Source organism: Bos taurus, chromosome Y (assembly GCF_002263795.3).
Source record: "Bos taurus isolate L1 Dominette 01449 registration number 42190680 breed Hereford chromosome Y, ARS-UCD2.0, whole genome shotgun sequence".
In the NCBI taxonomy this organism is placed as follows: Eukaryota; Metazoa; Chordata; class Mammalia; order Artiodactyla; family Bovidae; genus Bos; species Bos taurus.
Window position 1 is genome coordinate 56825014 of NC_082638.1, and position 24888 is coordinate 56849901.

Below are 24888 nucleotides of genomic sequence, written 5' to 3' on the forward strand. Positions count from 1 at the left end.
TTCTCCAAGCCATCCTTCAGCAATACATGAACCGTAAACTTCAAGCTGTTCAAGCTGGTTTTTGAAAAGTCAGAGGAAACAGAGATCAAATGGCCAACATCCACTGGATCATCAATCAAGCAAGGGAGTTCCAGAAAAAGATCTACTTTTGCTTTATTGACTATTCCAAAGACTTTGACTGTGTGGATTACAATAAACGTTGGGAAATTCTGAAAGAGATGGGAATACCAGAGCAGCTGACCTGCCTCTTGAGAAGCCTCTATGCAGGCTAGAAAACAGCAGTTTGAATGGGACATGGAATGACTAGCTTCACATAGGATAAGGAATATGTCAAAGTTGTATATTGTCACTCTGCTTATTTAACTTCTATGCAGAGTACCTCATGAGAAACACTGTGCTGGATGAAGCACAAGCTGGAATCAAGTTTTCCAGGAGAAATAACCTCAGATATGCAGATGACACCACCCTTATGGCAGAAAGGGAAGAACTAAAGAGTCATTTAATGAAATCAAAAGAGGAGAGTGAAACGTTGGCTTAAAGCTGAAAACTAAGATCATGGCATCTGATCCCACCACTTTATGGCAAATTGAAGGGCAATCAATGTTTGACTTTCTTTTGAAGGGCTCCAGAATCACTGCAGATGGTGATTGAAGCCATGAAATTCAAAGATGCTTACTTCTGGGAAGGAAAGTTATGACCAACCTAGACAGCATACTAAAAAACAGAGACATTATCTTGCCGACAAAGGTCTGTCTAGTCAAAGGTATGGATTTTCTAGTAGTCATGTATGGATGTGAGAGTTGCACTATCATTTATGAAACGAGATGCCAGTCCAGGTTTGATGCACTATACTGGATGCTTGGAGCTAGTGCACTGGGACGACCCAGAGGGGTGGAATGGGGAGGGAGGAGGGTTCAGGATGGGGAACACATGTATACCACTGGTGGATTCATTTTGATATTTGACAAAACTAATACAATTATGTAAAGTTTAAAAATAAAATAAAATTTGAAAAAAAAAAAAAGTTGAGCATCAAAGAATTGATGCTTTTGAACTGTATTGTTGGAGAAGTCTCTTGAGAGGCCCTTGTACTTCAAGGAGATCCGACAAGTCCATCCTAAAGGAGATCAGTCCTGAATATTCATTGGAAGAAGTGATGCTGAAGATGAAACTCCAATAATTTGGCCACCAGATGCAAAGAGCTGACTCATTTAAAATGACCCTGATGCTGGGAGAGATTGAGGTCCAGAAGAGAAAGGTATGACAGAGGATGAGGTGGTTGGATGGCATCACTGATTCAGTGGACATGAGTTGAGTAAATTTTGGGAGTTGGTGATTGACAGGGAGGCCTGGTGTGCTGCAGTCCATGGGGTTGCAAAGAGTCAGACACAACTGAGTGACTGAATTTAGAAGAGTGCCTTGTAATTTTCTTGAGTGTGTTCTTGTTTTGCTGGAAGATTAGCATGGGTTGTCTTGCACTGGAGCTTGCTGCTCTTGGATGGAGCTTGCTTTCAGTGTAGGCATGTATCCTTTTGGATGGGATCTTGTCTATCACTCTTCCCTGGGGCCAGGGGTTCTATGATGATCCAAAGTTCTGGAGCTGAGCTACCTGCCTCTGGTTTTTGGTCCCCTTCTTGCAGTAACCTCAAGACTACACTTTCAACATTGCACAGAAGACAAAACCCCATGTTAGTAGTGAAATAACTCCACATCCTGGACAGTCAAAGAGATCCACAGCATTATGTATAGAAAAGAAGAAGGAAGAGCTAGATAGAGGTGATCAGGAGGAGAAAAGAAAGTCAAAAGGAAAGAGAGCAATTAAGCCTGTAATCAAATCCCTGAGTGAAAATGGATATTAAAAAATAGACTCTTAATACTACAAAATGCATACAAATTCCAGAAAGCAAAAATTAAAAAACCTAGACTAGAATTTGAACTCCCAAATGTACAATATAAAATAAACTGAAACGTAATTGAACACAAAAATTAGAAAAAATATTCTGGGGTCAGTTCAGTGTCAGGTTATCCCTTGTTCTAGCTTGCACTTTTCCTCAAAGTCCACAATTGTCCTTAAATGCAATTTTACTGCTTAATTTTAATCTGTTGCACCTGCCACTTCTTGAGTGGTTCCCCTGTCTTATCTTTACTTAGGCTGGCCTCCTCTGCTTGCAAGTCTCTTCAATGTCTAATCTGAGCCCCGATAGGAAGAGGTGACAATAGACCCTTATTCAGGGTCATTTGCTCTGTTTTGCTGTGGAGAGGCAGGAACACTGCAAACAAATACCACTGGGATTTGTGGGTAGCCTTTGTTGTGAATGGACAGCACAGGGTCTGCCAAAGTCCAAGGTGATGTACACTTCTCAGATCCAGCCACTCAAGCTCCTGGGTGTCCCTTGAGGGCACAGTTACAGAAGGGCCATGGATCTCACGCACTTCCCAGTCCCAAGCTACCTAGGGTCCATCCTGTGCTAGGCGTGAAGTCCCAGGTTGGCCGTGTGTCTCCTGCACTTCCCAGGTCCAAGCTGCTCAGATTCCCAGGTGTTGTATGAAGGCCCAGCCCCAGTTGAACCATGTATCTCTTGCTCTTCCCAGGCCCAAGCAGTCCAGACTCCCCAGTTCTCTGTTTGGGGCACAGTCCCAGGTGGGTTCTTTGTCTCCTGCACTTCCAAGGCCCAAGCTGCTCATATTTCTGGGTGTTCTATGAATGCCCAGTCCCAGTTGAGCCATGCATCTCCTGCTATTCCCAGGCCAAAGTGGCCTGGTGTTCTGCCAGAGCATAGTCCCGGGTGGGCCCTTTATCTAATGCACTTTCCAGGTCCAAGCTGCTCAGGTTCCAGAATGTTCCAGAGTACACTCTTCCAGAGAGCCACTCAGGTTTTCAGGATAGCTGTGATGTCATAGTTCCTGGTGGACCATGTTTTTCGTGCACTGCTCAGGTTCATTCTGGTCAGGTTCTCAGATACTCCACAAGGATACAGTCCATGCATGGTGAGCTGTGCATCTCCTCAGAGGAGTTGCTCTCAGGTTATGACACTCTTGGCAGCCATAAACTGTCCCAGATCTCAGGAAGTCATGGTTAGTGGCTGCTCATGAATAGAGTCTGCTCACAGCTTGGCAGGAGATGCAGTCTCCTGGGCCTAAAAGGTTATGGCCTTCTGCCTCTGGTTGTCAACATTCTGAATCTTTGCCTCCTGGGAGGTCCATAAGGAAAGCTAGTGTGCTCTCCTTCAGTAAATACTAGGGCATCGTCTGTTCTGTAAGCAGGTCAGGGGTTGCAGTGTGGTCTTAGAGCCTTCCCATGGGAACATTCCTTTTCTTTGTTTATTTTTCTCTCTCTGGCATTATGTGCTTCCGCCTGCTACATCACATTAGTTCTCTCAGAGTGTCTGTAGAGCATTCAAACCCCATCTTTATTCTAAGGACTGAAGATGCAGAGGGCACCCCTGTACAAAGCCCCCACTCACTGTGGGTGGTCACGAGACTGTGAGGCAATTCCCCGCTAATAATTGCTTTTTTGGCTTGAATTCTGAGATGGTTGTGTGGGGTGGTTATACCACCCTCTGAGATTCCAAAGAGGCCCACTGAATCAACCTCTGAGAGGGTTTCCTGTGGTATGGAAACTTCTCCTTCTCTAAAAGCTTAAGACGGATAGTGCTGGATTCTTGATCTCTGAGAAGAAGATTTAACTTCAGGACTAAGGACCAGGCTTGATCACTCAAGAGTTCTTGTATATCAGAGTTTTATTAAAGTAAGAAAAGGAACAGAGAAAGCTTCTGACATGGACATCAGAAGGGGGGCAGAGAATGCCCCCCTTGCTAGTGTTAGCCAGGGAGTTACATACATTTTAATTTAGTTATTATAATACATCAAAAGCATGTCTGAAATTTGTGAAAATTTTACCAGACCTACTCCCACAATTTATATTTTAGGATAACAGGATTAGAAGTTAACAATAGAAAGATCCTACCAGACCCACTCCCATAATATAGCTTCTAAAATATAAGGATTTGTCAGAAGGTTTTCAGGGAGGAGAAACTGTCCTCAAGCATGATACACTGTTGCTATATAATTCTAATTACAGAGTTTAAACTGAATTGTTTGCTGTGTAATGATCATTTCAAGGTTTAAAGAAAAAAGCAAAACAAAACATTTTATGTGACTAAGACTAATGAATATAGAGAAAAACAAACAAGCAAGCAATTCTCCTCCTTGAGAATTCCAGAACCCTATCTCCTCCTCAAGAATCCAGATATTTTTCTCTTCTTTGGGTAGGCCAGACTTCTTATCAATCTGCATAGGAATTGACTCTCTCTCCCCAACACAAGTTCAGTTCAGTTTCTCAGTCATGTCCAACTATTTGTAACCCCAAGGACTGTGACACACCAGACTCCTCTGGTCATCACGAACTTCCATAGCTTGCTCAAACTCATCTCCATTGAGTTAGTGATGGACTCAATCTCATCCTGTCTTCTGCTTCTCCTCCTGCCTTCAATCTTTCTCAACACTGGGGTCATTTGCAAGAGTCAGTTATTTGCATCAGGTGGCCAAATTCAGCTTTAGCATCAGTGCTTCCAATAAATATTCAGGACTGAATGTCTTACTGACTAATTTTATTCCCTGCTCTCCAAGGAACTCTCAAGAGTCTTCTCCAACACCACACTTCAAAAGCATCAATTTTTCAGGGCTCAGCTTTCTGTATAGTCCAACTCTCACATCCATATATGACTACTGGACAAATTATAGCTTGGACTAGAAAGACTTTTGTTGGCAAAGTAATATCTCTGTTTTTAAATATCCTGCCTAGGTTGGTCATAGCTTTTCTTCCAAGAAGCAAGTATCTTTTAATTTTATGCTGCAGCCACCATCTACAGTGATTTTGAAGCCAAGACAATAAAGTCTCTCAGCCTTTCCATTGTTTCCCCATCTGCGGCTGCTACTGTTGCTAAGTCACTTCAGTCGTGTCCGACTCTGTGTGACCCCATAGACGTCAGCCCACCAGGCTCCCCTGCCCCTTGGGTTCTCCAGGCAAGAACACTGGAGTAGGCTGCCATTTCCGTCTCCAATGCAGGAAAGTGAAAAGTGAAAGTGAAATCTCTCAATCATGGGGCCAGAAGCCATGATCTTCATTTTTGAATGTTGAGTTTTAAGCTGGCTTTTGCACTCTCCTGTTTCACTTTCATCAAGAGGCTCTTTAGTCCCTCTTCACTTTCTGCTATATGGGTTTTGTCATCTATGTATCTCAGGTTATTGCTATTTCTCCCAGCAATTTTGATTCCAGCTTGTGCTTCATCCAGTCTGGCATTTCACATGATGTGCTCTTCATCTAATTTAAATGAGCAGGGTTACAATTCAAAACCAGTCCATTGTTGCGTATCTGGTTCTAGAATCAGTCTCTATCCCTAAATCCTTTGTCTCTCTTTTCTATCAGTCTCTATCCCTAAATCCTTTGTCTCTCTTTTCTTGTTTATCTCTTCTCCTCCCTCATTATGAGCAAATTGATTGGCCTTTCTGGTGTCCTCTGCCAGCATATAGAAATGGTTTAGTGAAAGTTACTCCATATCCTGACAATCCGTTGAGGTATTTACTGGGGAAAAATTGAACTCCTTCTCATATGTCACTGCCACCTTAGGACGAGTCTACCGAGTTTATATTCAAAGGTATGCATTCTGCCCCTGTTAAGCAAGTACTCTAAAGTAGGAATACTCTCAATGTAGTACCATCGAGTACTATTGAGCTCACAGTGTGAAACATGCATGTAACGAAGCTACTGAGCTCACCCTCTGTAGTATGCATCCAGCAACTACTTGTGCCCCACTCTGTGACAATTATGCTGCAGCTCATGATCTGGCACTCATGAGTGTATGAAGCACTACTTCTGATTATGCATGCAGCAACTACTGAGGTTGAAATCAGGACTTTGCATTCTGCTTTTACTGAGAATTGAATTAGAACAGGTATACTAATTAGCTTGCACTCTGGAACATATATTACAACTCTAGAGCATAAGTATCACAACCAAGTGTGCCTGCACTCTGGACCTGGGATGCCGTAACAACTGAAAATGCAAGAAGCTTTTCACAACTACTGACCCCTGATTTCAAACCACTGCTGCTGCTGCTGCCAAGTCACTTCAGTAGTGTCCGACTCTGTGTGACCACATAGACAGCAGCCCACCAGGCTTCCGTATCCCTGGGATTCTCCAGACGAGAATACTGGAGGGGGTTGCCACTTCCTTCTCCAACGCATGTATGCATGCTAAGTCGCTTTAGTCTTGTCCGACTCCGTGCGAACCTATGGAGAGCAGCCCAGCAGGTTCCTCTGTCCATGGAATTCTCCAGGCAAGAATATTGGACTGGGTTGCGATTTCCTTCTCCGATTTCAAAGCACACATGCTACAAACAAGACTTTTGCACTCTGGAATATGCGCTTGTCAATACTGAGACCACCATCAGAGGACGCACGCTAGAACTACTTAGTTTCTAATCTGGATCACCCTTTCTGCCACTATTGAGATTATTGACAAAATTTAGAACAAGTGCCTTGCTGTCACTGAGACTGCACAGTAGAGCATACATCCCATCACTCCTGAACCCGGGTTATTGAGAATATGGCCTGCCACTACTGAGCCTGTCCCTAAAACATGCCTGTTGGAAGTACACATACACTTTTGGTATATTACACTCTGGATTCTGCATCCCTGCACTACTGAAATTGCCTTCCAGAACAAGAGTTCATTGACTGCTGAATTTTCACTCTAAACAATAAAAATCACAATAATTAGCTTGTTGCTTTATAGGTAAGTCAGGCCACTACTCAACCTGCGCTGTAGTTCAGGTGTGCCTAAACAATTACTGAACTTGCACTCTGATGTTTGTTTACTTCTGGACACACCTGAGCCAGCACTCCTATGGACATAGTGAGTTTGAACACTGGAGGACATGGTACACCTCTACTGAGCATGAGTTCAAGGGCAGGCATCCGGGCTCTGCAGAGAACATGCTCTAGTTTCACACATTCCACAGTAACTGAACTTGCAATTGGGAGTACAGCTCTCATGACTACAGAGTGCACACATTTTATCATGGGTTTTGCACTACTGCGGTTTACTCAGGAACATATCTCCCATCATGACTGTGTGTGCCTTCAAGAGCCAATGTTCTGACACTACAGAGACTATGCTGTAGAATAAGAATGCCTGAGCTACACACCTGCACACTGAATCATGCATCCCGGCAGTATCAATCCTAGTACTATAGCACACCTGTGACTTCTGAGTCCTTACACTAAGCAGGCATGGCACAGCTAGTGAGCATGTGGCCTAGAGCATGTGTGTGGCCAATACTAATTTTGCACTCTGAAGCATGTGTCTTGCCACTTGTAAGCGGTTCAGCTACTGATTTTGCACCCTGTTACACTATTTAATCACTGCTGAGCCTGCCTTATAGACCATGAGTTCCACTACTACTAATCTTGCCCCATGGCCTGTGAGCTTAAAGTAGTGATCCCACACTCTGCAGCTGAAATTTGCCAATGACTTGGCTTGCCCGCTGTTGCATATTTCCCCAAACTCTTCTTCCTGTACTCTAGAGCATGTGTCCCAGCTACTGAATTTGCACTCTGGAGGACCTATTCCAGGAAAGTGGAGGTTGCATTATAAAACACATATCCTACCCACGAGTGAACCGTCATTCTAGATCAACTGTGTCACCACTAGTGACTTTGAATTCTGAAGCATTAAAGTCACTTCCCTGAAGTATTGCTCTAGAAGGTGTGTGCAACCATCACTCCAGTGGCATTTTATACCAGCCATTATGCTGCTAGCCATCCAGCACTCTAGACTGTATAAGTTGTGAGTAGTGTACCTGTGTTCCACAGCTACATCTATGGATGATCTTCCACAACTAGAGACTTGGTGTATACTTCATATTTCCTGCCTCAATTGATCATGTGTCACAACACACATATGCTTGCACTGTTGAGGACTTATCTTCCCACTACTGAGCTTGTGTGGCAGAACAGGCATATCACATTTTCTCAGTTTGATCTCTGGATATGCATCCAAAAATAAAAACCCAGCGTTCAAGAGAATATGTCCCTCACTTACTGAGTGTGCACTCTTAAGCAAGTGTACTGCAACTCCTGAGACAACACTCTGAAGCACATGTAATGCAGGCATGCTTCATCTGCTGAACTTAGCTCTTCAGCATGCATCTCAACATTGAAGCACACTTTAGACACACCCCTGGTAATACAGAACCATGATCTAGAGCAAGTATGGTTCGAATACTGAATCTTTGCTTTAGAGAACTTGTTCTTTGTCTCCTGAGATTGTACTTTTGAGGATTCTCCCCACCAGTACTAAGACTGTATTCTAGAGCGGACATGACACAAATAGTAGGATGGCTCTTTGCAGCCTGCATACATCACTACTGTGTCTGAGCTCTAGCATAGAAGTACTGAAACTACTTAGCTTGCAATCTGGAGCATACATTCTGCCACTAGTGTGCTTGCATTTTAGAACAGGCTGTCTGAAGCTATCCCATTGGCAATGGCAACATGCTTCCAGCCACTACTGAATGAATACTAGAGCACAGTTCCTACCATTACTGAGCATGTACTCTACCACAAGATGACTAAAACGTCTCAGTTGCCTTGTGGAGCATACCTCTTTCCACAACTGAACTTGCATTCTACAGCAAATGTTACACAACGACTGATCTTGTGCTCTAGAATTGGCACACCATAAATAATTTTCATAATATTTGAACCATGTGTCTGGCCAATAGTAAATCAATGCTTTAGATCAGCTGTGCTAAAATCACTGAGCTTGCCCTCAGGTGTATGTCTGAACTCACATTTTATAGCACACCTACTGCCACTGTGGATTCTGTGCTCTAAAACTATCTTGAGATGAGAGAACAAGATGGTGGAGCTGTAGGTAGATGTGGAATACATCTCTCTGTGGATACATCAGGCATACACCTTCAGACACAGACAAGTAATCAAAACATCAGCTGAAAGCAGACAGGAGTGCCTGACCAGTGGAAAAGAATATATAGAACCACGCAAAACTCAGTAGGATGAAAGAACTGGGGGGAAAATCATGAGTCTTATTAGGACTGAATCAGCCCTGAGTGGGTGAAGGAGGGGTCTAATCCCATATTGGGGGGCTTGTCTGAATCATAGAATAAACATTTAAAGCTGAGAGTGAAACAACTGATCTGTGGATAACTAGATGTAATGAGAATCAGTGAGTCCTTGCTACAGCTGTACATACCCCAGCCAAGGATATGTGTCCCCTGAAAGGCACAGTGGCTGGGAGCTGGAATTGAGGGATTTTGGAGCGATTCCTGGGCGAAGGCTGCTGTTTACTGTGGCGAGATGGAGAGAGGGGCTGTGAGGGAGGAAACTGTGCTAGGATACGCCTGTGGAGGAAAGCCAGGCAGCCAAGGAAGCAAGGCAATATCACTGAGTCACATGTATGGGGGTGGAGCAATCACCATAGCCTCTCTCTCTCCACATGATAGCATCAGCAGTTACTACAATAGTGAGGCTGACCCATCAAATGCTGAACACACTGAAATACAGAGCAGGACACCACCCAGGTGCTCCTTTAAGTGCCTGATGCACAAAACTAGAGTCGAACCCTACTCACGATGCTTCTTTAAGTGCCTGATGCACTGATCTACAGAGTAGGACCCCAGCCAGGGAGGTATCTCTATGTGCTGACACATTGAACAACAGGGAAGGATTCCAGGCAACGAAGCCTTCTAAGTGCCTCAACGGGTGGAACTAGGGAGAAAGACTGGCAAAAGAGGCCTTCTGATCGCCAGCTACAAGAAGCTCAAAAAAAGACACTGATAGGGTCATAACTCCTGTGGTCTAGTCAGTTCTGTGTCCCTGAATCCTGTACACTTGGCACAACCAGGGTCCTTGAAAGCCAAGCACCTGCTCCACTTTCACAATTAACTCTCACTGGAGAAAAGCTGCCACAGGTGAAAACAAAACAAACAAAAAAAATCTTGCAACATTTTGCACTCGTTTGCTTCAGTCCTGTCTAACACTTTGTGGGACACATTTCACCACTACAGAGAACAAGGTCTAAAATACATATACTGGAAAAACTGACCTTTTCCAGTCTTGTTGCCACTGCTGAATTTTCCAAATTTGCTGGCACATTGAATTCAGCACTTTCACAGAACTATCTTTTAGGATTTGAAATCGCTCAACTGCGGTTCCATATCTCCACTAGCTTTGTTTGTATTGATGCTTCCTAAGGCTGACTTGACTTCATGTTTCAGGATGTCTGGCTCTAGGTGAGTGATCACATCATCATGATTATCTGGATCACGAAGATTTTTTCTGTATAGTTCTTCAATCTTTTCTGTATAGATTCTTGCTACCTCTTCTTAATATCTTCTGCTTCTTTTAGGTCCATACAATTTCTGTCCTTTATTGTGTCCATCTTGGCATGAAATATTCCCTTGGTATCGCTAATTTCCTTGAAGAGATCGCTAGTCTTTCCCAACTATTGTTTTCCTCTATTTCTTTGCATTGATCACTGAGGAAGGCTTTTTTATCTCTCCTTGCTATTCTTTGGTAATCTGCAGTCATATGGGTATATCTTCCCTTTTCCACTTTGCCTTTTGCTTCTCTTCTTTACTTAACTATTTGTAAGGCCTCCTCAGACAACCATTTCGCCTTTTGGCATTACTTTTCTTGGGGATGTTCTTGGTCACTGCCTCCTGTACAATTTCATGAACCTCCATCTGTAGTTCTTCAGGCACTCTATCAAATCTATTCCCTTAAATCTTTTGTCACGTCCACTGTATAATCATAAGGGATCTGATTTAGGTCATACCTGAATCATAAGTAGAGAGTGAAAAAGTTTGCTTAAAGCTCAACATTCAGGAAAAAAAAAAAAAAAAGATCATGGCCTCCAGTCCCATCACTTCATGGGAAATAGATGGGGAAACTATGGAAACAGTGTCAGACTTTATTGGGGGGGGGGGGGGCTCCAAAATCACTGCAGAGGGTGATTGCAGCCATGAAATTAAAAGATGCTTACTCCTTGGAAGGAAAGTTATGACCAAACTTGATAGCATATTCAAAAGCAGAGATATTACTTTGCCAACAAAGGTCCATCTAGTCAAGGCTATGCTTTTTCCAGTAGTCATGTATGGATGTGAGACTTGGACTGTGAAGAAGGCTGAGCACCAAAGAATGGATGCTTTTGAACTCTGGTGTTGGAGAAGACTCTTGAAAATCCCTTGGACTACAAGGAGATCCAACCAATCCATTCTGAGTGAGATCAGCCCTGGGATTTCTTTGGAGGGAATGATGCTGAAGCTGAAACTCCAGTACTTTGGCCACCTCATGTGAAGAGCTGACTCATTGGAAAAGACTCTGATGCTGGGAGGGATTGGGGGCAGGAGGAGAAGGGGACGACAGATGATGAGATGGCTGAATGGCATCACTGACTCGATAGACATAAGTCTGAGTGAACTCCGGGAGTTTGTGATGGACAGGAAGGCCTGGCATACTGCGATTCATGGGGTCACAAAGAGTCGGACACAACTAAGCGACTGAACTGAACTGAATCATCTAGTGGTCTTCTCTACTTTCTTCAATTTAAGTCTAAGTCTATAACATTAGTCACACAAATACTGAGCTTCCACTCTGAACCTGCCTTCTTACAAGTATTTTCCAACATTTTAGAGCACTTTTGCTGCACCTATTTATCTTCACTCTGAAACACATATACCGTCACTCCTGAAACGACACTCAAGTGCATGCATTTAACTCCTACTGCACCTCTGTTCCACAGTAGGCATGCCGATCTACTAAGCTTGCATTCTGCCACATGCATCTTCCACTACTTAGACTATGATACTGAGGTCATGCTGCAAAAACATAGTTGCAATCTCAAGCTTATCTTCTTTGACTTTCAGCCTCTATACCAGCACACATAGTCTGCCCCTCCTATGCCCACTTTCTTTCTTTCTTTATTGTTTTGTTTTTTGGTTTATGCAACTTTAATGAAGAAAAATAAATCAATTACTAGCAGAGCTATTAGTTGGTCACTCATCCATTGACAACTTGCATCATTTATTCAGTGCTATATTAAACAGTGTATTGGAAGATAGATTAACTAATAGCTCCAAGCCTCCTAACAATTTAAATGAAAATTACAAAATGTTTTGAGACCCTATTTTGGAATACAAAGGGTGTTTGACTTCCAATTTCCATTCTCTGTAGAACAAGAACAGGTCATTCCTTTATTGACATGCATAAAATACATCACATTTTCTGTTCTGCTGATGCTATAAATTCAGTACCAATTCTCCAGCCATATCAGTTATGAGCATAAAGTATATCATGTAACCTCAAATCTCTAACAGTGGAAGGCTTAAAAAAGAATGGATGCTGTTAGAATAATGCTGCTTCCTTTGATGTGACAACTCAGCATCCATCTCCCTCCCTCTCAGATGATTCTTCAGCATGTTAGAGCAGTGAGGAATGGTTTTAGTCTCATCAGCAAGTTAGAGTGAAGACATTGGCCACATAATACACATGCTCCATTTTTTTTTTTTTAAATTTTGAATCTTGGGCAACTGTTCTCTTGTAACTACTTTACAGTTTCTAAAAGCAGTTATTGTCCAAAGCTGGAAGAACTTAAGTCTTCTCAGATGAGCATGTGAATGAATGGAGGGAGGTAAACAAAAAATAAAATTAAAAAAGATGAGGTCTGATAGGGGAGCAGCCAGATAAGAAAATAAAAAAAACAAACAAACAGTAATTTAAAGTTTATTCCAGCTATAATGCAGGTTAGTCTGACTTTAAGCATCACATGGCATACTTCTGAGTCCATTCCCGAGATACTCTGTTGTACTTATCTCTGTCTGTTTTATACATCCATGCAATCTCTGGCACTAGGGGGTCATCTGGGTTTGGATCACATAGCAGTGAACAAATGGATAAAAGAACTTTAGAAATAATTAAAGCAGGAGACCACTGTGATCTTAGAATATCAAGACAAATGCTGCCATTACTGTTAATATTTGGATGATAAATTCCTGTTGTAAATGCAACCTTAGGTAGTTTGAAGGGGTAGTCTGTAGGAAAATGAATTGTCAAAAAGAATACACCGCCTTGATAAGGGCTGTCATTAGGTCCCATAATTGTGGCTTGCCAATGAAACATATCATCCCCAACTGGACCTGCAGAACATTGTGCTGGAGGGTCACGGGCCAAATCACTAAGTTCCTTATTAATCCATTTCAGCGCCATAGTCTGTGCTTTTCATCTGGCTCCTCATTATCTCGGTGTGTGCTTGAAGGTCCCGCCAAACTCTTGATTATCCCGGTGGCTGGGAAGGATTGACTCTTCGTCTCACACCAGCTCTGCCATACACAGGCGCCTTCTTATTAAACAGATTGGAGGTTGGACTTGGAGGGCGGGGGCCGGAGGCGGGTCATGGGCTGGGGGGAAGGGCCCTAAGTCCACTTTCTTTTTTTTTTTAATTTTATTTTATTTTTAAACTTTACATAATTGTATTAGTTTTGCCAAATATCAAAATGAATCCACTACGGGTATACATGTGTTCCCCATCCTGAACCCTCCTCCCTCCTCCCTCCCCATACCATCCCTCTGGGTCGTCCCAGTGCACTAGCCACAAACATCCAGTATCGTGCATCGAACCTGGACTGGCATCTCATTTCTTACAGGATATTTTACATGTTTCAATGCCATTCTCCCAAATCTTCCCACCCTCTCCCTCTCCCACAAAGTCCATAAGACTCTTCTATACATCAGTGTCTCTTTTGCTGTCTCGTACACAGGGTTATTGTTATCATCTTTCTAAATTCCATATATATGCATTAGTATACTGTATTGGTGTTTATCCTTCTGGCTTACTTCACTCTGTATAATAGGCTCCAGTTTCATCCACCTCATTAGAACTGATTGAAATTTATTCTTTCTAATGGCTGAGTAATACTCCATTGTGTATATGTACCACAGCTTTCTTATCCATTCATCTGCTGATGGACACCTAGGTTGCTTCCATGTCCTGGCTATTATAAACAGCGCTGCCCCAATGTTCATCACAGCACTTTCTTGAGTAGGTATAAAACAACTGTTGAGGTTGTATTCTGGATCATGTCCATGCTATTTCTAAATGCATTTTTTTTTAATTTCTTCTAATTTCTTTTTACAAAAATGATTTATAATTGGAATAGAATTACTATGTATTACTGTGATGGTTTTTGACATATAGATCAACATGAACCAGCCACATGAAAATATGTATCTCCCTATCCTGAACACAACTCAAACCTTCCTTATTACCCCATGATTCTGGGTTCTTCCACAGCACAAGAGTTGGGTGCATCTTTCATATGCTGAACTTGCACTGATCATCTCTTTTATATATGGTAATATACCTGTTTCAATGCTATGTTCTCAAATCATCCCAGTCTAAGAGTCTGTTATTTATATGTGGGTCTTCTTTACTAGCCTCCACGTGGGTAGGGTTATTGTTACTGTCTTCCTAAATCCAATTTATATGCATTAATGTGCAATATTTGCCTCTCTCTAACTTTTTTCACTCTGAATAATAGGCTGTAGGTTGAACTGACTCATTAAAAGTGACACAAATATATGCCTTTCTGTAGCTGAGTAATATTTCGTTTGTATATATACCACAACTTCCTTATATATTCATCTGCTGATGTGCATCTAGATTACTTCCATGTCATAGCTATTGTAAAGGCAATTTCAATAAACATTGGGGTACATGTGTTATGTTCCATCCTAATTCCCTCTGGATATATGCAAAGAAGTGGGGTTTCTGGGCCATATGACAGGTCTAGTCCAAGTTTCTCAAGGAATCTCCAAACTGTTCTGAATACAGGTTGTACCAGTTTGTGTTACGGGCAACAGTGTGTTAGGGTTAACTTTTCTCCACAGCCTTTCCAGGATTTCTTGCTTGTAGAATTTCTGGTGATGGCCACTCTGAACAGTGTGAGACGACTGCTCATTACAATTTTAATTTTCATTTATCTAATGATGAATGATGTTAAGCATATTTCATGTGTTTATTAGACATCCATATGTCTTCTTTAAAGAAATGTCTATTTAAAGCTATTGGCCCCTTTTAATGATGCTGTGAAAGTGCTGCACTCAATATGGCAGCATATTTGGAAAACTCAGCAGTGGCCAAAGGACTCGAAAAGGTCAGTTTTCATTCCAATCCCAAAGAAAGGCAATGCCGAAGAATTCTCACATCACCATGCAATTGCACTCATCTCACATGCTAGTAAAGAAATGCTCAAAATTCTCCAAGCCAGGCTTCAGCAATATGTGAATTGTGAACTTCCAGATGTTCAAGCTGGTTTTACAAAAGGCAGAGGAACCAGAGATCAAGTTGCCAACATCTGCTGGATCATTGAAAAAGCAAGAGAGTTCCAGAAATTCATCTGTTTCTGCTTTATTGTCTATGTGGAAGCCTTTAAATGCGTGGATCACAATAAACTGTGGAAAATTCTGAAAGAGATGGGAATACCAGACCACCTGACCTGACTCTTGAGAAACCTATATGCAGGTCAGGAAGCAACAGTTAGAACTGTACATGGAACACATACTGGTTCCAAATAGGAAAAGGAGTATGTCTAGGCTGTATATTGTCACCCTGCTTGTTTAACTTATATGCAGAGTACATCATGAGAAACACAGGGCTGGAGGAAGCACAAGGTGGAATCAAGATTGCCAAGAGAAATATCAATAACCTCAGATATGCAGATGATACCATCCTTCTGGCAGAAAGTGAAGAGGAACTAAAATGACTCTTGATCAAAGTGAAAGAGGAGAGTGAAAAAGTTGGCTTCAAGCTCAACATTCAGAAAATGAAAATCATGGCAACTGGTACCATCATGTCATGGGAAATAGATGGGGAAACAGTGTCAAACTTTATTTTTTGGGGCTCCAAAGTCACTGCAGTTGGTGTCTGCAGCCATGAAATTAAAAGACACTCCTTGGAAGGAACGTTGTGACCCACCTTGATAGCATATTCAAAAGCAGAGACATTACTTTGCCAACAATGGTCCATCTAGTCCGGGCTATGGTTTTTCCTGTAGTCATGTATGGATGTGAGAGTACGACTGTGAAGAAAGCTGAGCATGGAAGAATTGATGCTTTTGAACTGTAGTGCTGGAAAAGACTCTTGATGTAAGAGATCCATCCAGTCCATCCTACAGGAGTTTAGTCCTGGGTGTTCCTTGGAAGGAATGATGCTAAAGCTGAAACTCCAGTACTTTGGCCACCTCCTGTGACGATTTGACTCACTGGTAAAGACTCTGATGCTGGGAGGGATTGAGGTCAGGAGGAGAAGAGGACGAGAGAGGATGAGATGGTGGTTGGCATCACCGAGTCGATGGACGTGAGTTTGTTGAACTCCAGGAGTTGGAGATGGATAGGGAGGCCTGTCGTGCTGCAATTCATGGGGTCGCAAAGAGTCGGACATGACTGAACAACTGAACTGAACTGAAGCAACTGACAAAGAATTAATGTCAAAAATATACAAGCAACTCCTGAAGCTCAATTCCAGGAAAATAAACGACTCAATGAAAAAATTGGCCAAAGAACTAAACAGACATTTCTTCAAAGAAGACATACAGATAGCTAACAAACACATGAAAAGATGCTCAACATCACTCATTATCAGAGAAATGAAAATCAAAACCACAATGAGGTACCTTTTCATGCCAGTCAGATTGGTTGTGCTCCAAAAGTCTACAAGCAATAAATGCTGGATAAGGTGTGGAGAAAAAGGAACCCTCTTACACTGTTGGTGGGAATGCAAACTAGTACAGCCACTATGGAGAACACTGTTTAGATTCTTTAAAAAAAAACAAAAACAAAAACAACCTTCAAATAGAACTGCCATAAGACCCAACAATCCCACTGCTGTGCATACACACCAAGGAAACCAGAATTGAAAGAGACATGTGTACCCCGATGTTCATCACAGCACTGTTTCTAATAGCCAGGACATGGAAGCAACCTAGATGTCCATTAGTGGATGAATGGATAAGAAAGCTGTGGGATATATACATAATGGAGTATTACTCAGCCATTAAAAGGAATACATTTCAGTCAGTTCTAATGGGGTGGATGAAACTGGAGCCTATTATACAGAATGAAGTTAGCCAGAAAGAAAAACACCAATAGAATAAACTAACACATATATGTGGAATTTAGAAAGATGATAACGATAACCATGTATGCGAGAATGCAAAAAAGACACAGATGTATAAAACAGTCTTTTGAGCTCTGGGAGACGGCTAGGGTGGTATGATTTGGGAGAATGGCACTGACACATGTATAATAACATAGGTCACCAAACTGGCAGTCCAGGTTCAATGCATGATACAGGATGCTTGGGGCTGGTGCACTGGGATAACCAGGAGGGATGATATGAGGAGGGAGGTGGCACACATGTATACCTGTGGCAGATTCATATTTATGTATGGCAAAACCAGTACAATATTGTAAAGCAATTAGACTCCAATTAAAATACATATATTTATATTGAAAATAAATAAAATAAAGTTGTGTCCAATGTGAGGAGAGCAACAGCGTTCTTTGAACAATATATCTAAGTAAATGAGAGTTGTGATTTTATGCGTTCAAGGTGTCCCCATAAGTATGAGCCCTACCTCTTATTACAGAAAGAATTGTGGAAGATGAGCGAGATTAAAGGAGAGCTTTTCAGCAACAGGATCTGAATTGTTCAGCCAGAAAATTATTAAGTAATGTAAGGCTTCCCAAACAGTTTATTTAAGATCTTGGGAGCAAGCAATGAGTTTGGCCACCTAAATAGTGTTGCATAAAATTATATTTTGACATATATACACCTGTGTGTATGAGTGTGTGTATAAAAAAGGTGCAATGGCTTTTAACTCCTGTTAGATTTAATAGAAATGGAAAAAAATTAAAACCCAAATGAAGAATGATTAAAAAGTCGACTCGGTTGTTGAATATATGTAAGCGGAAATACTTCAAAATATGTTTTCTTGGCTGAATGTAAAATATGAGGACTCTTTTATATCACTCACCTCTCTGCTTTTAATAAAGATCTACCAATTTTCAAATTTTTGTCCAGTTTTGACAAAAATAGACAGATATAGACTTATATATACATATATATCATACATAAAATATAGAAGTATATTTTCATAAGAGAAAATATTGATGCCAAGCTTAGATTTCAGAATTATTTCCAACTCCAGGCTCCATCTCAACAGGAAATAGCCAAAGTTGTTGCTGATTGAAACACTCCAAGAGCTGGAAAACCTGAAAAAGAAATCGAACCTGCAACTGAGATTTTCTGTCACATTTATGATTGAGTTCTAAGTCCAACACTTTATTTCCTTTCGTGTTCTAAGCAGTCCCTTCTGAAGACTGAAAAGTATGAAAACCGAGAGAAAGAGGTAGGAGATTGTAGACCTCCTGGTGTTCAATTTCACACCAGTCAGAATGGGTGCGATCCAAAAGTCCACAAGCAATCAATGTTGGAGAGGATGTGGAGAAAAGGGAACCCTCTTACACTGTTGCTGGGAATGCAAAGTAGTACAGCCACTATGGAGAACAGTGTGGAGATTCCTTAAAAAACTGGAAATATAACTGCCTTATAATCCAGCAATCCCACTGCTGGGCATACACACTGAGAAAACCAGAATTGAAAGAGACACGTGTACCCCAATGTTCATCGCAGCACTGTTTCTAGTAGCCAGGACATGGAAGCAACCTAGATGTCCATCAGCAGATGAATGAATGAGAAAGCTGTGGTGCATATATACAATGGAGTGTTACTCAGCCATTAAAAAGAATAAATTTCAATCAGTTCTAATGAGGTGGATGAAACTGGAACCTATTATACAGAGTGAAGTAAGCCAGAAAGAAAAACACCAATACAGTATACTAACACATATATATGGAATTTAAAAGATGGTAACAATAACTCTGTATATGAGACAGCAAAAGAGACACTGATGTATAGAACAGTCTTTTGGACTCTTGGGAGAGGTAGAGGGTGAGATGATTTGGTAGAATGACATTGAAGCATGTATAATATCATGTATGAACTAGTCACCAGTTCAGGTTCGATGCACGATACTGGATGTTTGGGGCTGGTGTGCTGGGACGACCCAGAGGGATGGTATGGGGAGGGAGGAGGGAGGAGGTTTCAGGATGGGGAACACATGTATACCTGTGGCGGATTCATGTTGATGTATGGCAAAACCAGGACAATATTGTAAAGTTAAAAAATCAAATAAAAAATAATAAAATAAAATACACACAAAACAATAAAAAAAAAAGTAATTTTAAACAGTGAGGCTAGAAAAGACAGAATCTAAGGATAATAATCAAGTGATAGAGAATAATAATGATTTAGCCATTAGTCAAATTCAAGGGTCTTTAGTTCCTCCTCAAGGGCCATCAATAACATCCTGAGCATTATCCTATGAACAGTTTTAGAGATGCCAAAGCCCCAGCCAGGCTGAAAGTTAAGTACAGAGACCACAGAGTAGTTGAAACCAGACAGTTAAAAGATTTTATTGCAGAGGCCAGTAGACCAATTTTGCTTGGGTAACAGTACTGAATATGAAAAATGTGTGTATAGAAGGGTGATAAATCACTTGTATTTCAGAAACCAAGTAGATTTATTGATGTGATTTTTCTGTGTAAAAATTCTTTAGGAATGAGATTTTGCATGCTTCATGGTTTTGGTTACTATTTCTGTAAGCAGGCTGTATTTTTAAGTTGATGCTGAAGTAAACCCTAGCTGAACATCACCTTTCAATGGCTAGGAGACCAGTGATTTTGTGATGTCACAGCTACCCTTTGATTGCTAGGAGACAAGTGATTTTGTGATGTCACAGCCTTTTGACTTTGAGGACCTCTGCGATGGTCTAGAGAGTTTCTCTCTGTTGGCCAGCCAAGCAATTTTTGAAGTAGTGGTCAGTAAAATCAGACAAATGAGAAAAGGATCTGAAGAAAGATTTCTCTGAGATGGCACATATACCTTCAGAAATTCAAGATGGGCCTCCTAAGGATGAATCAACTGATTCAGAAACCTCCATTAGATCTTTGTATGATTATACACTTACTAGGGACTCAGTTTTGAGATCTATGATTGAAGAATATGCTTTTCAGGCTTTGTCTGAGGATCTTGTGATAAAAAGGCCATGCTACAAATATTCTGTATCTGAAACAGATGAGGTGACTAATTTTCTTTCACTCACCTTTCCACAAAAACTTTGGAATATAGTTGAAAGTGATCAGTTTGAATCTATTTGGTGGGATGAGAGAGGCACATGTATAGTGATCCACGAAGAACTCTTTAAGAAAGAAGTCTTGGAAAGAAAGGCACCTTTCAGAATATTTGAAACCAAGAGTATGAAGAGTTTAATTCGACAGCTTAACCTTTATGGATTTAGTAAAAAGCGACAAACTTTTCAAAGATCTGCTTCACTACCTGTCTTTCTGGAAGAAGAAAACAACATCTCTCTTTTGAGTAAGGTATTCCAACATTTTCACTTATTGGCAATATGTAAGATGAAATCATGTGACCTAGAAAGCACATTTACATATGTAGCTAAAACCGAATTTAAACTTGAGCTAACAAATCGTTAAAAAGTTTTATTTTTTGAAGTTGAGAACAGCTGGATATGTTAAAATATTGGATGTTTGACAAACTTTCCTAGCACTGTGAAACCAGATATAAGTCCTGAAGCAACTTAAAGTGGTATTTACTGTATATATAAAATATATTTTTCATTGAGGATCGTATTCTTTCTAACATGTTACCTGTTAAACTACTAATGGAGGTGTTTTATTTGATGCTATTTAGTTGGTTTCATTAAAGGAATACATTTTTATAACTTAGCTTTGCTTGTCAGTTTTACCTTGGTTTATAAAGAAACTAAATAATGTAATCCTTTGATTTTAGTTACAGACCTACTATAATCCAAATTTCAAAAGAGGTCATCCTCAACTTTTATTAAGAGTGCAAAGAAGAGTTGGGATTAATAATGCGTCTCAAATATCTTCATTAGTGCAAGATAACAAGAAGCATGTTAAAGCAAGTGTCAACGAAGATGATCGTAACTCTGAATTTATTCCAGAAATTAGTAGAGAGAGCGCATTTTCAGCCTCCACAAGTTTACCTGTGCCTTTCATACAAAAGCCTCATACCATCCAGATTGTCACTAATACAAATGCCCTATCTCCATGTGACTTACCTAACCACCCATCACCAATATCGGTTAGACAAACAGAACAGATTTTGGTAAATCAACCTGCTGTTTTAAAAAAGTTGAGCATTTTTAATTGGCATTCACATAGCAGCTACACTCAAGTAAATGGCCCCATTGAGGACTTTGCTACTACAACTACATCTACTTCTCAGAACCACATTGTATCCCCATTACAGAGCACTTATTCTGGACTGATGGTGGAGCCTTCTAAATTTCCAGTCAGGCATAGCGATATGTCAGGCCATGACAATCCTTTTCCTAACCTGCAAGAGACAGGCAACTCGTGGTTCTCAGTGCCAACAAGCACTTACACATCTGCTTCCTCTCTTTCCAGTCAACTCATCAACAATCACCATTATATGGAAACCATGCTAATTAAAACTGACCTACCAAATACGTGTCAGATTATGGAGCCTAAGGAAGATTGAACGTTACTTTGGGAGATGTCAACAAATACCTACCATTCCTGTATTTGAACATTAAATTTCCATGTTCATCTTCATAGTTTCATTTTCAATTTTTAAACAAAGAAGAGAAAATGAGGCTTTAGTTCATTGGTTTACTATTTTACTGCATGGTATTCCAAACTCTTCAGTTCAAGAAAGCATTCGTTATGCATCCTAGGTAAATGACACCTGATATAATATTTGTAAGCAAGAAAATGAGAAGCAAGGGAAAAGAGGTAATGGATGTAAAGTGATTTCTGAAATCATCCCTGCTGAAATGAAGGGGTGTCTAAATTAGGATGGTATGGGTGAAGAAAGAGATGCAAATAAAATTAGATAAATAAAAATACACAGTGTGATCTTCAGCACATTCACATATTATATTCTATTAGTTACTGGTAGAGTCTTAAAGATTAGACAGCAGATTGTTTTCATTATAGAAATTAATTTTGTCCCTGAAAATATAGATATTGTAGTACATCCAAAATCATGATCACAATTATACCATTACTGTGATAGAAAAGATAGCATGATATAATCAGTGACTGGCCCATGGTCAGCACACGTTATGTACTTTACAAGTGGTATTCTATAGGGTCATTTTTGCGCTGCTGTCCTTAAGATACGTCTTCATTTCCTGACACCAAGATTCCACCCTATAATTTCAAATGCATGTTTAGATGTTGCTTATCTGTCCCCGTAGAGACAGAATAAATTCCTGGTCATTACTGCAGCACATCAGCATGGTTACAAAGTTCTTGGAAGACATGATATCTGTTTTCCTTAGTCATTTCATTATCTTTCTCTTCTGAAGCTACAATCTCAAATTATTTTCAGTCATGCTAAGCCCTCGGAGAGGGCAATGACACCACGCTCCAGTACTCTTGCCTGGAAAATCCTATGGTCAGAGGAGCCAGGTAGGCTGCAGTCCATGGGGTCGCTAAGAGTTGGATACGACTCAGCGACTTCACTTTCACTTTTCACTTTCATGCATTGGAGAAGAAAATGGCAACCCACTCCAGTGTTCTTGCCTGGAGAATCCCAGGGATGTGGGGGCCTGTTGGGCTGCCGTCTATGGGGTCGCCTAGAGTCAAACACAACTGAAGTGACTTACCTAACCTTACCTTACCTTATGCTAAGCCCCTTCTAACAACTTTGTCTCAACTATTTCTTGCGGTTGGAAGGAACTACTGTTTGCCCTTCTATGAAGGAGAGTACAGATATCTTCAATGTGTTTTGGGTCTACCCTCTTTATGTATCTTTCACAACAGCTGAAACATAGAGCCTGAAAATGACACATTTTAAGTGCTTACTGAATTATCAATAAAGAAATGTAATAACCAATCAAATGCTCTACACATTACTCAACAACATTCTATAACCTGCACTACTATCATAATTCACCTTTCCTATTGACTGAGAAAATTTTCCAAGTTGATAAATATTTATTTTATTTACATGGATGTAAGAATTCTCAGGAGGCATGTATTCCGATGTTTGGAAGAATATTCCACGTTTTGATGTGACTTTTTGTGTGTGTGTCGTTTTGTTGTGTCAGTCAAAGTCTTTGGCATAGTCAAATAAGAGTAGCTGCTTTCCTGGAGTTCTCTTGCCTTTTGGAGGACCCAACGGGTGTTGACAATTGAATCTCGGGTTCCTCTGCCCTTTATAAATCCAGCTTGAACATCTGGGAGCTCATGGTTCACATTCTGTTGAAGCCTGGCTTGGGGAATTCTGAGCAGTTCTGGGCAAGTGTGTCAGACATGTGCAATTAAGTGGTAGTTTGGACATTCTTTGGCTTGCCTTTCTTTGTGGTTGGAATGAAAACTGACCATTTCCAGTCCTCTGGCCACTGCTGAGTCTCCCAAATTTGCTGGCATATGGAGGGCAGCACATTCATATCATCATCTTTTAGAATTTGAAATATCTCAACTGAATTCCATCACCTCCACAAGCTTTGTTTGTCGTTATGCTTCCTAAGTCCCACTAGACTTCACATTCCAGGACATCGGGTCCTCAGGTGAACGATCACACCATCGTGCTTAACTGGGTCATGAAGATCTTTTGTGCACATTTCATCCATGTATTCTTCCCACCTCTTCTTAATAGTTTCTGTTTTGGCTACATCCATACCATTTCTGTCCTCTATTGTGCCCATGATTGCATGACATTTTCCCTTGGTATCTGTGATTTTCTTGAAGAGATCAGTAGACTTTCCAGTTCTATTGATTTGCTTTATTTATTGACATTGATAACTGAGGGTGGTTTTACCTCTCCTTGCAATTCTTTGGGGATCTTCATCCAAATGTGTATAATTTTCTTTTCTCTTCTTTTTATGTGCTATCCAGATTTATTATTATATAAATACAGATTGAGAGGAAGCAGTTAACATTTATTTTCTATTTGAACACATGTTCCAAATTGATTAAAACAATGAATCAAAATATTTTGCATTTTAAAATAAAATAAAAACATTTATAGGTGTTGCAAAATTGTCCTTTAACACGGCTGGCAGGAAGAATGATGAAAACATTCCAGAAATAGTGTCAATAGTTACACAACACTGTGAATGTTCATTTTTCCCTCTAAGGTTTGCTTTATTTTATTTTATTTTTTAATTTTACAATATCATATTAGTTTTGCCATATATCAAAATGAATCTTCCACAGGTATACATGTGTTCCCCATCCTGAAACCTCCTCCCTCCTCCATCCCCATACCATCCCTCTGGGTCATCCCAGTGCACCAGCCCCAAGCATCCAGTATTGTGCATGGAACCTGGACTGGTGACTCATTTCATATATGATATTATACATGTTTCAATGCCATTCTCCCAAATCATCCCACCCTCTCCCTCTCCCACAGAGTCCAAAAGACAGTTATATACATCTGTGTCTCTTTTGCTGTCTCCTCTCAGTGAACTCCGGGAATTGGTGATGGACAGAGGGGCCTGCCATGCTGCAATTCATGGGGTCACAAAGAGTCGGACACGACTGAGTGACTGATCTGATCTGATCTGATACAGGGTTATTGTTTTCTTTTTCCCCTTTTTGTTTAGCTTCGCTCCTCTTCTCAGCTCTTTGTGAGGCCTCGTAACTTTACCATTTTTCATTTCTTTTTCA

General features: G+C 40.7%; 1 protein-coding gene across 1 annotated transcript; it reads left to right on the forward strand.

The window, feature by feature from the left end:
• The first annotated feature begins 20038 nt into the window (after positions 1–20038).
• On the forward strand, positions 20039–21988 carry LOC132344713 (heat shock transcription factor, Y-linked-like). The gene is made up of 2 exons (XM_059884357.1): positions 20039–20583; positions 21014–21988. Exons 1-2 carry the CDS (start codon positions 20074–20076, stop codon positions 21746–21748), a joined length of 1245 nt encoding a protein of 414 aa, XP_059740340.1. The 5' UTR covers positions 20039–20073; the 3' UTR covers positions 21749–21988.
• Positions 21989–24888: the final 2900 nt, after the last annotated feature.

Excerpts from the sequence above, each read along its gene's own strand:
- LOC132344713 (XM_059884357.1), top strand. The coding sequence starts at position 20,074 with ATGGCACATATACCTTCAGAAATTCAAGATGGGCCTCCTAAGGATGAA. Across the intron at positions 20,584-21,013 it reads ACATCTCTCTTTTGAGTAAG|TTACAGACCTACTATAATCC; the intron begins GTATTCCAACAT and ends CTTTGATTTTAG.